Source organism: Vipera berus (genome assembly GCF_964194415.1).
Source record: "Vipera berus genome assembly, chromosome: 4".
In the NCBI taxonomy this organism is placed as follows: domain Eukaryota; kingdom Metazoa; phylum Chordata; class Lepidosauria; order Squamata; family Viperidae; genus Vipera; species Vipera berus.
Window position 1 is genome coordinate 47,035,994 of NC_138206.1, and position 16,711 is coordinate 47,052,704.

Below are 16,711 nucleotides of genomic sequence, written 5' to 3' on the forward strand. Positions count from 1 at the left end.
CTAAATTTGAATGTGTAATTCTCAGAATAATTATACTTGGAAGGACAGCTACAGTATGCTTAAACAGCCTACAGACTGAAATAGAGAACTAATCAAAAGAAAATTGCTCAATACACAAAGAATTCAGAAGGTGCATCAGCAAAGCATACGGTATCATCAATGTATACCATCAAAGAGGAAATACTATCCTGTCAGAAGAGAAGCATTTATCAGCAAAACCAGGCAGGGGAGTGCTAGTTTTTCTGGAGAATAAGGAATGGGGAAAGGCAAATGTTGATATCAATCCTCTTCTTGGAAGAAAAGAGTAATATTGACACTAACTTCACAGGAAACAATTTGGTAGTTTCAGTTAGAGCAACTGCTAATACTGTACCTGTAATGCAGGGGTGTCAAACTCAATTTCATTGAGGGCCGCATCAGCATTGCGGTTGCCCTCAGGGGGCCAGGTGGGTATGACCAGGGTGGGCGTGGCCTACTGGGTGGGCGTCGCTAGAGTGCGTATGGCCTACTGGGTGGGCATGGCCAGCTCTACATCGTTCGCATCAAGGGTGCCTATGGGGGCCCGGGCAGGGGTGGGACAGATCTGAGGGTCTCTGGCAGAAGGAGGGTCTCTGGGCCAAGGCAGTGGGGGCCATTCCCTCACTATTTCCAGGATGGCTTTGCGGGCCACATGAAACCACTTCGCGGGCCGGATCCGGCCCCCGGGCCTTGTGTTTGACATGTCTGCTGTAATGCTTTTGTCGATATGACAGGAGGAGGAGTGCAGTTTTGCTCATTCTGTGAAAGTTGCATGGCTAGGCCTAGTGTACCGGCTGAGATCAGTATCAGAAGTCACCCTTTCTGCTGTAAAACGATGAGTCATCTGTTATGAGATCATTCTGAGTAGTATCAAACTCTGATACATTTGGTAATTGGTTATTTAAACAAGGAAAAATTGTTATTCAATAGATGAATGTGAATGTTAATCAAACAAACACATTCTATATACGTTGAACGTGTGCTATTATATATCATTTATCCCGACATTAGGCTGATATGGCAAGAGGTTTCCTTGCAAGAGATAACTATTGTATCAATATGGATCAGATGTCTTCCAAGGCCATCAAAACAAGTGACAAGTATCTATTGATTTTACAAATAACTTTAGTAAAAGGCAAAATAGTTCTAGATTATGTTCATTTGTTTGCTTTTTTAAAGTTTAATGCAGCACTAATTGTAGCTCTCCTTTGTAACATGTGTATGTGTTTGTGTCTGTGTGTGTGTGTGTGTGTGTGAGAGAGAGAGAGAGAGTTAATTGTTTTGGGTGCAGACTTTTAGGGTGCTCTTTTATTAGCTTCAAATGAACAGTATATTTTGGCAAAAGTGCTTTAACATTATCACGCCTTGTCCTATATTAGCAAATGGAAAAGAAAAACCAAAGTCAAAGTCCAGGCAGATTAATCCTTAGAAATTTTTAAATCAACTGAACTATTTGCTTTCAAATAACACATTCCATCAAATAATTTATGTTAAGTAATAATATAAGAAAACAAATTTTGTCTCAACCGAGACTGAGGAATGGTTAGGGAAGGAAGAGACAATTTATCTGTGTCTGAATATCTTTGGGATGATTTTCTGTCAAGCTAGTAACATTCCATTGCAAACACAGCTTCATCAGGTTTCATATTATTCCTTTGTTAAAATGGCAGGTTGACTGGGACATCAGCCAACAAGGGTTCTAAATCTAATGAAGCTGCAGAAACTGTAACCCAACCACCAATTAATATAGAGTGTTCTTTCAAAGGCCCAGTTGCTGGACTCTCCTTTCAGCCATGGTTTGCACACATCTCAAATAATGCTTACTCTGAGAAATAATATAAATTAATACAGATGGCCTTCTTACAAAACAAATAATCTTCCATTAAACTAGCTACTTCATATTCAAATAGTTCAGATTTGAAAATGAATTTTTGACAGCAGTAGAACTTTAATTTAAAATTTTCACCCTTTCTGTTATTCAAAATTAATAAATTTCAGAACTTTTAAAATTTTAGTCCAAGTGTTTGTTTTGGGATCTAGTCATTAGAATACTGCCACCTAACAGAAAGGACAATAGTAAAATCAGGTTAATTAACCATGAAGTAAGTAAAACTGTTATTACAAAGCTTTACATAAGATCACCTTGGCAAGAAAAAGCTTCTAAGTCTCTAATATTTTTAATGCTTGAACCACAGTGCAAGTTTTAATAAAAATAAAATCCTACAGCCAGTACCTAAGGATCAAACTAATTTTATTCTCAGCTTAATCTTGATAGAGTTACATAATTAAATAATTTCCTTTACAATCGTACCAATGTCCAGATCCAAAATAGGAAGTATTGACATACAATTGAGCCCAAAATTTCTGTTGCTAAGTGAAACATTTCTTAAATGAGTTTGCCGCATTTTACGACCTTTCTTGTCACAACTGTTAAGTGAATCACTCTAGTTGTTAAATTAACCGAACTGTTGTTAAGTGAATCTGGTTTCCCCATTGACTTTGGTTGTCAGAAGGTTGCAAAAGGGGATCACATGATTCCGGAACACTGCAACTGTCATAAATGTGAATCAAATGCCAAGCATCTCAATTTTGATCACGTGACCATGGGGATACTGCAACAGCCATAAGTGTTAAAAATGGTCATAAGAGTGACCATCTGATTCATATTTATGACAGTTGCAGTGCCCGGAATCATGTCATCCCCTCAACTTTGAGCGGTCACTAAATGAACTATTGTAAGTCGAGAACTACCTGTACTTGCTTTTTTTTCTTGAATTCAATTGTGTCTGATTCCCAGGGAGGGCCTGAACAAATCTCTGCAGTTGTATTTGTTTGTTTGTTTCTTCACAAGGTTTTCAGAAATCATTTGCTATTGTCTTCTTTCTAGGGCTGAGATAAAGTGACTAGCCCAAGGTCACCTAGTAGGCTTTGTGCCTAAGGTGGGACTAAAACTCATTGTCTCTGGGTTTCTAACCAAATGCCTTAAAGACTATACCAAACTGGCTTTCATTTGGTATGTTTAAGTATATATTATTGTGATGGTAATTACATAAGTAAAATAGAGTCCAATACAGGTAGTCCACGACTTTCAACAATTGGGACTGGAACCTGTTTAACTTGTTTCACATAAGACAAGTTGGATCCAATTTTACAGTAATTTTTATAGTAGTCACCCAGTTGTTAAGCAAACCATATGGTTGTTAAGTGAATTCAGGGAGAAAGCAGAGCTGCTTAACTCAATTCTTTGCATCAGTCTTCACAGAGAAAGAAACTATAGCCCAACACACACACAAAAAAAACACTGCAAAAGACATACTAGAACCAAAAATAAAAATAAGCGAGAAAATGGTAAGGGGACACCTATCCAACCTTGATGAATATTAATCACCGGGACCCAACAGACTACATCCAGAGTTCTGAAAGAGCTGGCAGATGTTATCTCAGAACTGTTGCACCACATTTTTCATAAATCCTGGAGCACCGGGGAAGTACCAGAGGATTGGAAAAGGGCTGATGTGGTCCCCATCTTCAAGAAAGGGGAAAAAATGGACCCAGGAAACTACAGAGCAATCAGTTTAACGTCAATAACTGGGAAGATCCTAGAAAAGATAATCAAAAAATATATCTGCAACAACTAGAAGCAAAGTCATAACTAGTAGCTAGCACGAGTTTGTCAAATACAGATCATGCCAAACCAATCGTATCTCATTCTTTGATAAAGTGACTAAATTAGTAGACCAGTGAAACGCTGTGGACATAGTATATTTAGACTTCAGTAAAGCATTTGACAAAGTAGACCACAACCTGCTGCTTGATAAGCTAGAAAAAGGTGGGATAAACAACACCATCAGATGGATCTATAGTTGGCTGACAAACGTACTCAGTGAGTAGTCCTCAATGGCACTACATCCACATGGAGAAAAGTAAGCAGTGGGGTACCACAAGGTTCTGTCTTAGACCCAGTACTCTTCAATATTTTCATAAATGACTTAGATGAGGGAATTGAAGAGGAACTCATCAAATTTGCGGATGATACCAAACTGGCAGTAGTCAACACCCCAGAAGACAAACTCAGGATCCAAAAAGATCTTGACAAACTTGAATAATGGGCCCTATCCAACAAAATGAGTTTCAATGTGGAGAAAAGCAGTCTTACATTTAGGCAGGAAAAACCAAATACAGATTGGGTGAGACCTGGCTTAAAAACGGTAACTGTGAGAGGGACCTTGGAGTCCTAGTGGATAATCACTTGCCTATGAGCCAGCAGTGTGCAGCAGCAACCAAAAAAGCTAATTCAATCCTGGGCTGTATAAACAGAGAAACAGAATCAGGATCACACAAAGTATTAGTACCGCTTTATAAAATCCTAGTAAGACCACACCTGGAATACTGCAGCCAATTTTGGTAACCATATCATAAAAAAGTTGTTGAATTTGGAAAAAAAATCAGAGAACTAAGATGAACAAAGATCTGGAGTCTAAAACATACGACGAACAGCTATGGAACTTGGGTTTGGCTAGTCTAAAGAAGAAATAGGGGAGACATAATAGCAGTGTTCCAGTATCTGAGGGGCTGTCACAAGGCAGAGAGGGCCAGGTTGTTCACAAAAGCACCAGAGGGAAGGACAAGAAACAATGGTTGGAAACTGATTAAACAGAGAAGCAATCTGGAAGTAAGGAGAAACTTCCTGACAGTGAAGACAATCAACCAGTGGAACAACTTACCCCTAGAAATCATGGGCGCTCCATCACTGGAGATTTTCAAGAAGAGACTACACATTCACCTGTCTGAGACAGTATAGGTTCTCCTGCTTGAGCAGGGGGCTGGACTAGAAGATCTCCAAGGTCCCTTTCAGCTCTATTCTATTCTTCTATGTATGTCCACATACTGCTAGTAGATCTGCTTATGTTTCAGAAAACGTTAAGGCCAGTCACTCCCTCTCTACCCAAATCATCTTGCAGTTCTTGTGTGGAAAATAGGAAGCATATATTTGGATATATTTGCCACCTTGAATTATATAAAAAAGGCAGAATAAATATTTAATAGCAATGTAGCATCATATTACTCCAAGTAACAATTATGAAACTGATCTGAACTAACAAGAGTAAATTTCTCTTAAAATTACTTGTCCAAATATTAAAAAAAATTACCTTGCTACTATAAAACAAACCAGAATTTTCTAGGTAGCGGAGTTAATTTATCGGGAAAAGATGTGGGAACATTATGCACACTGCCTTGTTCAAAATAACGCTGCATACAAATCTAATAATAAATAAAATGTAAAAATAAAAATAAAAAAATAAAACGTGGACAGCAGATTTGCCTTATCGAGATTTGCCACATGATGGCAGCCCATGTTTGGGAATGCACCATTTTCCATCTACACAGACACACAAACACACGAGAGAGAAATCGATGCCATTCCGAGTTAAGAGGGTTGCTAGGATACCGAATAGCAACATCGACTCTGCTGCTGCAGTCTACCCTTCAAGTGTGTGTATGTGTGTGTGTGTGTGTGTGTGAATTTGCCTTTTCCATGTGAAAAAGATGCACACACAGACACACTTGCTTCTTATCATCTGAGAAGGCGATTGTAATCACTAGTCTTCCGCCCTCCCGCAAGTAAGCGGTATCGCGCCGGCAACTGCCGCAAAGCGCAGTAAGCAGTCTGAAGGCTTTTTACCGTAGAGTCGCGCGACCCTCGCGCTTTACGGCCTCGTGCGCTCTCGCCGGGGCCCCTCCCCTTTCGCCGGCTTCCCTTTCCCAAACCAGAACTCTCGGCAGCCGAGGCTGATCTTCACGAGCATGACAACCCAAAATAGGGCGGACGAGCCCGACCGGACCCTTTTCGTGGGCAATCTGGAGAGTCGCGTAAAGGAGGAGATTCTCTATGAGCTTTTCTTGCAGGTGCAAGAGCGGGTGAGGCGGGTCCTGTGGGAGGTGGGTGTGTCGGGTTGCAGGTGGTGGGCGTGGCCAGCGATGCCGCTGAGGCCGGGAAGCACGTGCTCGTGTTGCGGTGGTGTCAAGGGAGGGAAATTCAGGGTCTGCCCATGCGACGGGGTGTTGGGGCGGGAAGATGCCTTCTCACGATACCCCCCCCCTTTTAATTTATCAGCAAAATACTTTAAAAAAAACGTACGGCAGAAATAATTTCACAAAACCTTATGTCGCTGTGCAGTTAGCAAGCTTGAAAATGTCACAGGGCTCTGTTTTTACTGCAGCTGAATGTTGTCAGAAGATAACTGTGAGGCATATATATATATGTATATATATATATATATATGTATATATATGTGTATATATGTGTATATATATATGTATGTATGTATATATATATATATATATATATATATATATATATATATATATATATATATATGTGTGTGTGTGTGTGTGTGTGTGTGTGTGTGTGTATTGTATATATATATATGAGAGAGAGAGACTGGGTCGCCGCACAAGTGAAATCTATAATTGTTTATGCTCTATTTGTGAAATACAGTACTGAAAAATACTTTTCAATTTTTTTTCTTGCATATGCTTCAAATCCATGTTTATTTTTATTTTATTTATGTTTATTTTATCTACCTATTTTATGCTAAATATGATGACTTCCAATCAAGACAAGTTATGTAGGGTAGGGCACTAAATTAAGAAACAAACAGAAAGCCATAATAAGTACTAGTAAGATTTGCAGGACTTTGGCTTATTAAATAATAGCATATTAGACAAGTGAAACATTTTTGGAAGGAACTTGGCTGGTTCCTTTTGGAAGGAAAATGTTGCATCTAGCCAGCAATTTCAGTATTTTTAAATAGAAAAAAGACAATTTGCAATAATATTTAATTTACTCATTATTTGTTTCCTGTAAATTATCCCATCATTAACAATATATTCAGAGTTAAATGGAGAGCGGGGAGGATATTCCCTTGGATTGCTGTAATGGTTTGTTTAGCTTTAGGCATTTTATTTGAGTTCCTTTAATTGGCTTATGTGTCAGTCTTTGCTGTTACCAGAAATATATCTTTCTTGTCTTGAGCATTTAATGTCCTCTGTGGTCCTTTCTTATTTAATTTGGCTACTTAACTTGAAATTGTTTTCTTATAAATATAGAAATATTAAGAACTTCAGTAGTAAAGTGCAAATAAGAAATATTGAGCAGTGAAGAAGTTGTGAGTTCAATTCCACTGTAAGTGATTGAAATTGAAATTGGGTATATTAATCAGACTGGAATATCATTTAAATTTTATTCTTTTTTCTACAATTTAATTTGATAAAATGTTTCTTAAATAGATACAATATAAAAGTGTTCATTTTCCCACATATAGTAGTTTTTCTGACAACTTATTTATTCTTGACTGAAGATACACTTTTATATTTTATTGTTGGGTGAAGAAAAACAATTTTAAATTGGGTTATTTGTACTTTAAAGCCCTACCTGTGTATGTAGCTTGCTCTAGTCTAGCAGATTTTTTATTTATTTTTATAAACAGGGAGAATCTACATGTTTAAAAGAAAAAGCCTCAGAATGTTTGATTGTCTACTTCAGACATGTCAAACACAAGGCCCAGGGGCCAGATCCGGCCCACGAAGTGGTTTCATGCGGCCCGCGAAGCCATCCTGGAAACAGTGAGGGAACGGCCCCCACTGCCTTGGCCCTGGTCCAGAGACCCTCCTTCTGCCAGAGACCCTCAGATCTGTCCCACTCCTGCCCAGGCCCCCATAGGCACCCTTGATGCGAACGATGTAGAGCTGGCCACGCCTACCCAGTAGGCCATACACACTCTAGCCACGCCCACTCAGTAGGCCACGCCCACCCTGGCCATACCCACCCGGCCCCCTGAGGGCAACCGCAATGCTGATGCAATCCTCAATGAAATTGAGTTTGACACCCCTGGTCTACTTCCTACCTTTGAACAAGTTCATCATCTTCAGTAGGCAATCCAAGAGTGGAAATGTGTTTTTTTTTTCTTTAAAATTTTCTCTCCCCTAAGAGTGGGGATTAAACAAGCTAAATCTTGCTTGGAAATGTTGGCTGTGTTCAAAATTTTATTTTTTTAAAAAAATCTTAAATTTAAGAAATTATTCTCACCTTTATTGATTTAGCATGTGCTATTTATTTCACATATGACTAGCACGCATGTGCGGGGCAACCTTTACCTTTTATTAGCTAAACAAGTGAGATTTATATTTGTTGATCTTTATTTCCCAGATGTTGTAGCACACTCAGTTCTACTTATTAATCAACACTCAGTTCTGGTGAATACATTTGAATGATTTATAATAACATTAATTGATAAATAGTGGGTGTTCTATTGTCTGGTCTAAATCTTAATTATCTCTTTAGCAGTTACTAAGTTTTTTGAAATAACTTTGTTGACTTTAAAAAGTACAAAACTGAAAGATAAATAAATTTAACTGAAGGTAAACAAATTGAAGGTAAACAAATTTCCTAGAGTCGGAAACAACTAGCACACGTGTGGGGGAACCTTTACCTTTACTTTAAACAAATTGTTGACCACGCCTAAAGGCAATCATTTAACTTTGGGTGAAACTAACTGAATATTTATCTCTACAATTGAATGACGTGCAGTATTTGGATAGATAGCCCTCATTTAAATTGAAATAATATTTTAATTGTATCCCTTTATTTACAGTTGAACATTAGAGTTGAACATTCTTGTAATGTTTTCCTTTTTTTCTTTCTGCATATAAAATATGAAAAAATATAGCTGTAACACTGAGCATAAATGTTGAGAATTTTGTCAGCACCAACTACTATAAAATATTATTTTTTTCTCTTTTTCCAGTCACAAACTATTTTACTTTCATTGTAGTATCAGTGAGAATCAGATTTGGAATTAATTCTACAAAGCAGGCACTTCATATGCCTTTAGCTTTTGACTGCTTAGAAGTTACTATCTGAATAAGTTTTAGTTTTAGTTAATTTATGTCCATAAGATTTCATCATCATCATTTTAGCCATTGTCTATCCACTACAGGATGAAGGCCTCTTCTCCACGTTTCCAATCAATACGGTCCTGAGCTTTCTTTTGCCAGTTGGGCCCACAATACTTACCTAAATTTAAGTTTCCAAAAAAATGGAAAATTTAATTCAACAACAACAATGAATAATGTATTCTATATGTGTACAGTTGATTCTAGATAAATGTTCTTGTTTTCTTCCTTCTTCATCATACCAGTTTGCATGTTTTCAATTGTTTCTGCAACTTCCTAAGAATTTCCTAAAAACAGACTGGTAAATACCATGAACGACATGCCTGGACACAGCAGTAAATGGTCTCATAAGCATTTACTTATAAGAATATATCATTGGAAATATTTTTAGCAATACAAAATAACAATCAAATCTTGTTCAACTCTAAATTCATCAACACTAATTGTCAATCTAAGTTGTTCTCTGCAATGCTTGTTGCCATCATTTCTCATTCTACTGGAGAATGAGAAATGGATTTTCATTCTATGTATTAGATACAGCATTTGTATCTGATAGAAATATGTTAATTAGATTATTAAAATAATTTTTATTGGACAATAAATTTATTTGTCTATGGAATTTAAACTTACAAGATTGTCAGAATGTTGAAACTTTCTATTGATTGCCAATCCAACATGGAAAATATATATTAATAAATCTAGAATTACTTTGGGTTTATTTTGGTTATGTCTTATATTTGATGACAGTATGTCTTTGCTTTTGTTTGAATAGCAGAGCATTTCCTATTGTGCATTTTTAAAAATTCTTTAACTGCTTTGATACTTCATCAGGTCCATGTAAATTATGCCCATAACAGAATAAAACAAGAGATATGTAAGTAAGCTGTGAACATACAAGGACAATTACAGTGCACTGCCCCTCTGCTCAAAGGAAAAATGGAAACATTGGTAGAATAGGGTCCATCAAGATTTTGAATGAGTAAGTAACAATTTTGTTTTGTACAAGGGAATTATAAGAAAATAAATTTTAAGTTTCTTGCAGGCTGGACCGGTATCCAAAGTCACCATATGCAAGGACAAAGATGGAAACCCCAAGAGTTTTGGATTTGTCTGCTTTAAACACACAGAGTCAGTGCCTTATGCTATGGCTTTGCTGAATGGGATTCGTTTATATGGAAGACCAATTAAAGTTCAATATCGGTTTGGTAGGTTTAGTTACCTGCCAATAATATTTCAGAGTTCTCTGGAATGTAAATGTCATTAAAATACTGACCCATGAAATAAAGTGTCAAACAAAATTCTGCTATGACAAAGTATATTTTTCTGTCCTTTGGGTCCATTAACTGAATGAACATTTTTAAAATTTTATTTATTTAAAAAAATAAAAACTGAGATACTATATTTCTGGTCTTTTTAATAGTCATTCCCTTTCAAGAAAGTAGCAGAGTAAAAAGAGTGATTTGATATTAGATGCATTTTTATTTCTGTAATAATAAATGATTGAGCCTTATTTCTAAATCAGTGCTTTGGTACATTCTTCAATAGGTGGGTTTGTCAGATTGCTTTTCTCCTAATCTTAAAGAAGAATTGTTACCCCATACAGTTTTTGTACAAAGCTGCCCCAATTGCTTTTCTTCTTTAGAAGATCAGACAATAGCAATGTTCAGAAATCATCCTAAAATTACACTTCAGTAATCCCTTAAAAATAAACCCAATTATTCACTTTTCCCTATTTATAACTCGCATTAAATTGTTTTTCCACAAAGAAGCATTATGCTCCCACATGCACATTGTGCTTAATTTTTTTATATTACTATTTTTTTCTAACAAAGAGTCAATATCACTTATACATGCAAGCTGAAATGCATCAATAATGAGCCAGTTTGGTTTAGTGGTTAAGGCACCAAGCTAGAAATTAGGAATTTGTGAGTTTAAGTCCCACCTTACCCATGAAAGCCACTGGGTGACACTCTTTTGTTCAAGCCACCTCACAGGGTTATTGTTGTGGAGAAAATCAGGAGAGGAAGGTGTGTTGGATATGTTTGGCAGCTTCAGTTATTTGTAAAGTTATAAAAGCAGGATACAAGTAAGATTTACCTTGGCTAGAATATAGAGAAGTGTTTTGATTCATATAAGGATCTTCTGTTTTCTTCCAGGATATATGACAACTGAAGGACAAACTGCATTGAACTTATATTATAAATTTCCAACAGTGTCTTAGATGTGAAATGTTGATTTGAAAAATTATGATTTTTAAAAAATGTTCAGAGGCATAGTTTTCCCACTAACCATTGAATATCTCTACCCTACCCATCAATAAACATTTTTAATTAAAAGGTTGCAATTTAAATGTAATTACAGCAGTTGTGAAAATTTATATATTTTGGGATTGTTTATATTCTTTTAGTGAGCATGAAAGGAAACTAATAATTAATTTTGATATAATTGTGGGATTTGGTTCTATGCATTTTAGACACATGTATACAATTGCAGTGATATTTTTAATCCTAAAGTATTTGGTGTTTCATTTATAGGAAGTACTCACTGTCTAGAATTAAGCAGCCCTTCCCAGAATATGGATAGTGAGGTACAGGCATCAACCTACAGGTAATGTACATTCAGTTGTCTCCATAGTGGGATATAGGTGGGGACAGAAACTGAGGGAAGAAAAAAATATCACCCTCATCATAGCACAAGCCCAGGTGCTTTCATGACACTGCACATCAGAAACCTTGTAGTGCAACAGTGTAATACTAATTTGATCATCTTGATTAAAGCATCAAGATCTTATAGACCACTATATGGCTCAGAAGCTGCACTTATCACTATACACCACTTTCAAAGTATTTGTAAAAGCATAAACTGTATCCAGTGCTATGGAGATGTAGTTTTTATGAGTATACAGTATATGTATTGGACTATAGGCTTAAAATTTATTTTTTTTATTTTTTTATTCAATTTCTATAACTGCCCATCTCAGTCAATTACTCTGTGTGGCTTACAGCTAATTTACGGTAACTGTATAACTTACAGCAAAATTAGAATTCCAATATGTGCACATTTAGCTGTTTGCTACTGTTTCATACTTATTTATCTAGGGTTAAATCACACAACGCTGAGTCAGAGTTTCTGCTGAGTATATAGGTGTCTATTGGTAAAGAATTGAAATAGATTCTCTGTATGTTGTTAATAGATAAATGACTTTTTGAGACTATCCTTGTTTTTAATAGGTATGCAGAATCTTATTGTGATACTCCATTACCTGTTAGTCCTTGTCAAGTGAATAATAATCCACATCAGATTTATTCTGCCATTCAGAGCATGGTAAGTTTAGCATAATGATAGTAAAACTATGCCAGTAATATGCCATGTGTATGCCAATTCCTTCATTATATAGGCAAGAAGCAATTATTAAGAAAGCCAAGTTATAGTGGCTTTTCAGCTTCTGGCTGCACTTTTTTATTATCTAGTTTAATTACCAACTTTCAGATGAAATGTACTTTAAAATTAGCAGTTGGCCTCATTACCCATTTTATCTATATATATATATATACTACAGATATAAAAGGTGAAATTGACTGGATCCTTCAGCAGTGCTTGTTGTGTGTAGTTTTATTATTATTAACATGCTTTGCCTTGTTTTAGAGAGATGTCTCCTGACAATTACATGAAATAATATGGAATGTGGTAGAGTATTTGGAAGCTACAGCTGATTTAGAAGGCAGTGGGGCAAGGCAGTTTTTGTCATCTCTCAATATGTTTATATAAGCTGAGCTGTGCTGATTTCCAGTAGGCTTTCAAATCAAATTCAAGGTCCTGATTACCACCTATAAAGTACTGCATGGCATAGGACCAGGCTACTTTCAGGACCACCTGTTCCCCATTATGTCTGCTTATCCCACCTGGTCTAGCAAAGAGGGCACACTCTGGGTTTCTTACCCTGAATTATGTGTTCTCTGTGTCTGCACCTGCCCTGTGGTCTTGACCCCATTAGTGTTTCTGAAGACTAGGTGGCTACTCCAGACTTTTGAGCCAGGCAGTTAGACGAGGTCTATGGAGATGCACTGTTATGATGGCCACTGTTGTGAAATGGATAGCTCTGTAAATCATATAAATAACTAATAACATGTCAGACCCCCATCAAACTTTCAATTTTACATCAGTGATGTAAACAAAAATGAAGACATGCACAAATAGCTTATTCTATTTACGGTTTCCAAGTATGTCTCATCATGCTTAATTTTTGAAGATATTGCATGTTACCATTTTAAAAATCATTTGTATGTCATCATGTCATTATCAAGTTTATAATTTGAAATTATTTTTAAGCAACCCATGGTCTTTTTTCATACCACAATGAAGGTAGAGATGACTTGTTTTCAAATGTTTTAAAATTTTCTTTTTTTTTCTAGATGACATGTTTGACACAACAGTATGTTCCCTACATACCAGTGGAACCGCCATTTCTTTACCCACAGATGACATCATCACAATTTCCAAATATTCCAGTGTCATCCTACATGAATACTGGTCAAGATTCTTTTGAAAGTGTCTACTCAGAAGCAAAAACCCACAGTCAATATCTTATTACAAAAAATACTCCCAAACGAAAAAGAACTCTGGAAGTTAGGGACAACGATAGTAGCAATGCAAATAGTAGAAAAAAATGTAGGAAAAAATGAGTAAAAATGTAAATGGATAAGTTATTAAATGACTATAGGATTGTATTTCTTTATAAATAAATGTATTATTAAATAAAAGGATATGCCAAACATACATACATACATACATACATACTTATATATATAAAACCCACAAATGGAATCTAATTATGTTCTTTGAAAAGGTCATGAAAATTAAAGTTTCTTGAAAAACATTTCATGTTACTTGAAAGAAAGTATGTCTTTCAAACTGTAAGCAAATTTCTGAATTACAAACAGATACAGTTAAAATAATGAATTGTTATACTATTCACAATGTAATGCATAAAGTTTGTGATTAAAAGTCCATTTTTGTGGTATAATAAGATTCATAAGTTGTCATTGTCAATGCTAAATTGATGAGTCATTTATATAGAAAAAAGTTAAAACAAGATTGGAAGATTGCTGATTTGCTTTATATTTCTTTGAAATATATCAGGCATGGACTATATATGTTGCAAAGCAAATCTAAAGTAATATAAATATCAACAGTGCATATTTGTGAATTTTATTTTGCTTTCTTCTAAAGTTCATGAAAACATCTCTGGAAACTCATCAGGGAAGAGGGTTGCTTTCTGTTTCTTTGCATTCATACAAATAGTTCTCAACAGATATTTAATATCTTTACATAATCAGTGATCATAATTTAAAGGGTAATTCATATGTATATCCAACCTCATCCAGCCCATCTTTTAATCATATTGCTGTACTTTTATTGTTTCATTATTTGATTATATTTACATTTTAATAATTTTATATTTTTACTGTGGTAAGCTACCCAGAGAAGCCCCATGGTGACATGGGCAGCAAATAAATTTAATAAACAAATGAATGTCTTCTTTTTTAAACATTTTTTTATTTGAAAAAAAATTGAAATACAAAGCTCCAAAAAATTTAAAAACAAAAAGAACAAAGAAAAAATACAAAACAAACAAGATATAAAGTGCATTAAAAGAAAAAAAAACCTCAACATATAGACACATATTGTCCGCCTAGTTCAGATATGTCAAACTCACGCCCTGGGGGCCGGATCCAGCCCACAAAGTGGTTTCATGTGGCCCACAAAGCCATCCTGTAAACAGTGAGGGAATGGCCCCCGCTGCCTTGGCCCTGGCCCAGGACAGCCGGGAGCCAATGTACAATTTCGTGGTGGCCATCTATGTTGAAATACATTCAGTCTTAGCTCCACAAGGCTGTCTGGAAACAGCAAGGGACCAGCCCCTGCCACGTCGGCACTGCCCCCTGGGTGCACGCTGGGGAGGTACCACCCTTTGTGAGGTATGAAAAAATGCACCATCGCCTGGAAGCGGCCACCACATGGCCCTGCCTACTTTGGGCAGGCTAGGGGCTGGGCAACATTGTGCTTCTTTTCAGATTCATGCCACCTGGCTCAGCCTCTCGGCACTGTAAGGAGAGTGCCCTGCTGCCTGCCAAAACCGGACAGGCTGGGAGCTGGGCATCATTGTGCAGGTAACATTGACTCTCACGCTGCTCATGGCATCCCCTCCCCCAGAGCCCACCAAGCCGGATATGTGAAGTAGGCGAGGGCCATGCTGGCCATTTTCAGGCAATGGTGCATTTCTTCATTCCTCATGAAGGATGACACTTCCCCAGCTGTGTTTCTTGTCTGTTTTTCTCCCTCCCTCATCTCAAATATTTTCCCACCACTTTGTTCTTAGGGAGGAAGGAAGGAGAGGGAGGGTCTAAGGGAAGTCCTGCCTTAGTCCTTCCCTGCTGCCTTTTCACCATCCCCTTGCCCCCTCCTCCTGGTCTATCCTGGGAGGGGTTCTCCCATCCTATTGCTAAGGAAGCTTTGGATACAAAGCCAGGTCTCCTCACATGGAGAGGGAGTGGGCCTCCCTCTTGACTTTGCCCTCATACCCATCATGAGCAACCTGGCTAAGGAGAACAAGCATAGCAGAAGCAGCCTTGAGGAGGTGGTAAGTGCAGCTGGGCGCCCCCTTGGGGAAGTGGGGCTGGGCTTACTGCCATGAGGGCTTGATGGCTGGGCTGGGCATTTGACCTCCATGCCACCGTCCAGGCACCACCACCCCACATGGCCTGAGAGGAACAGTGAGGTTCCTCTGGTGGACCATGCCTTGGCACTTGCTATGGTCCCATCCCCTTCTGCCAGAGACCCTCAGATCTGTCCCACTCCTGCCCAGGCCCCCATAGGCACGCTTGAAACGAATGATGTAGAGCTGGCCATGCCCACCCAGTAGTCCACACACACTATAGCCACGCCCACCCAGTAGACCATACCCACCCTGGCCACATGCCCCTGCCCCCCCGAGGGCAACCGCAATGGTGATGCAGCCCTCAGTGAAATTGAGTTTGACACCCCTGCCCTAGTTGAATATATCCCAGAGCTCCATTCTGGGCTGCAGAGGCCTTTCCTCTGCCTGGCTGAGGAATTCTGGGAGTTGAAGTCCACAAGTCATAAAAGGGCCAAGTTTAAAGAACCCTGATCTAAATAATGCTTCGTCTGGGTGTTTGCTAGACAGCTCTTTCCAACTAGACAGAAAGGAAATATATTGTCATTTAACATATCTGATTGTAAGTAGCAAGAAATTCAATGTATTTCCTCACAGACCTGCTGACTCTCTTTTGTATGTCTTACAAACAATCCAATTACGCTTGTCCTCAGAAAGAATAGATAGGTGTCACGTATGATAATTATTCTTTCTACATGCCAATTCTTTTGTATCCCAGTCTCTGAAATTAACCTAGAGGTAACTGAATGGCATCTTAGCTACCTTCAAATTAGCTAATTAAGTTCCAATTAAATATAAAAGCGTAATTATTCTGCTATTTAAGAAGAGAAACTATTTGGAGTCCTGTGATTTTTTTCCCCAAACTTGCTCGTTTGGTTTTTTGTTTTGTCATGCTTCCAAGACCAGTGAAGATTCAAAGGTGAAATCAACTTCAGCTCCCTTGAGCAAAGACAAGTCGCAACAATAACACCATGCCAAAAGCTCTTTCAGAAAAATTGTGGTAAATAATTCCTTTATTCAATAACCAAAGAAGTAACAAGTAAT

General features: G+C 37.5%; 1 protein-coding gene across 1 annotated transcript; it reads left to right on the forward strand.

Annotated features, from left to right (window-relative positions):
- Positions 1-5,823: 5,823 nt before the first annotated feature.
- On the forward strand, positions 5,824-13,964 carry RBM11 (RNA binding motif protein 11; the record flags this gene model as incomplete). The annotated part of the gene is made up of 5 exons (XM_081326521.1): positions 5,824-5,925; positions 10,016-10,178; positions 11,508-11,580; positions 12,204-12,297; positions 13,386-13,964. The coding sequence occupies 5 exons, from the start codon at positions 5,824-5,826 to the stop codon at positions 13,653-13,655; spliced, it is 702 nt and encodes a 233-aa protein (XP_081182647.1). The 3' UTR covers positions 13,656-13,964.
- Between the last annotated feature and the right edge of the window lie 2,747 nt (positions 13,965-16,711).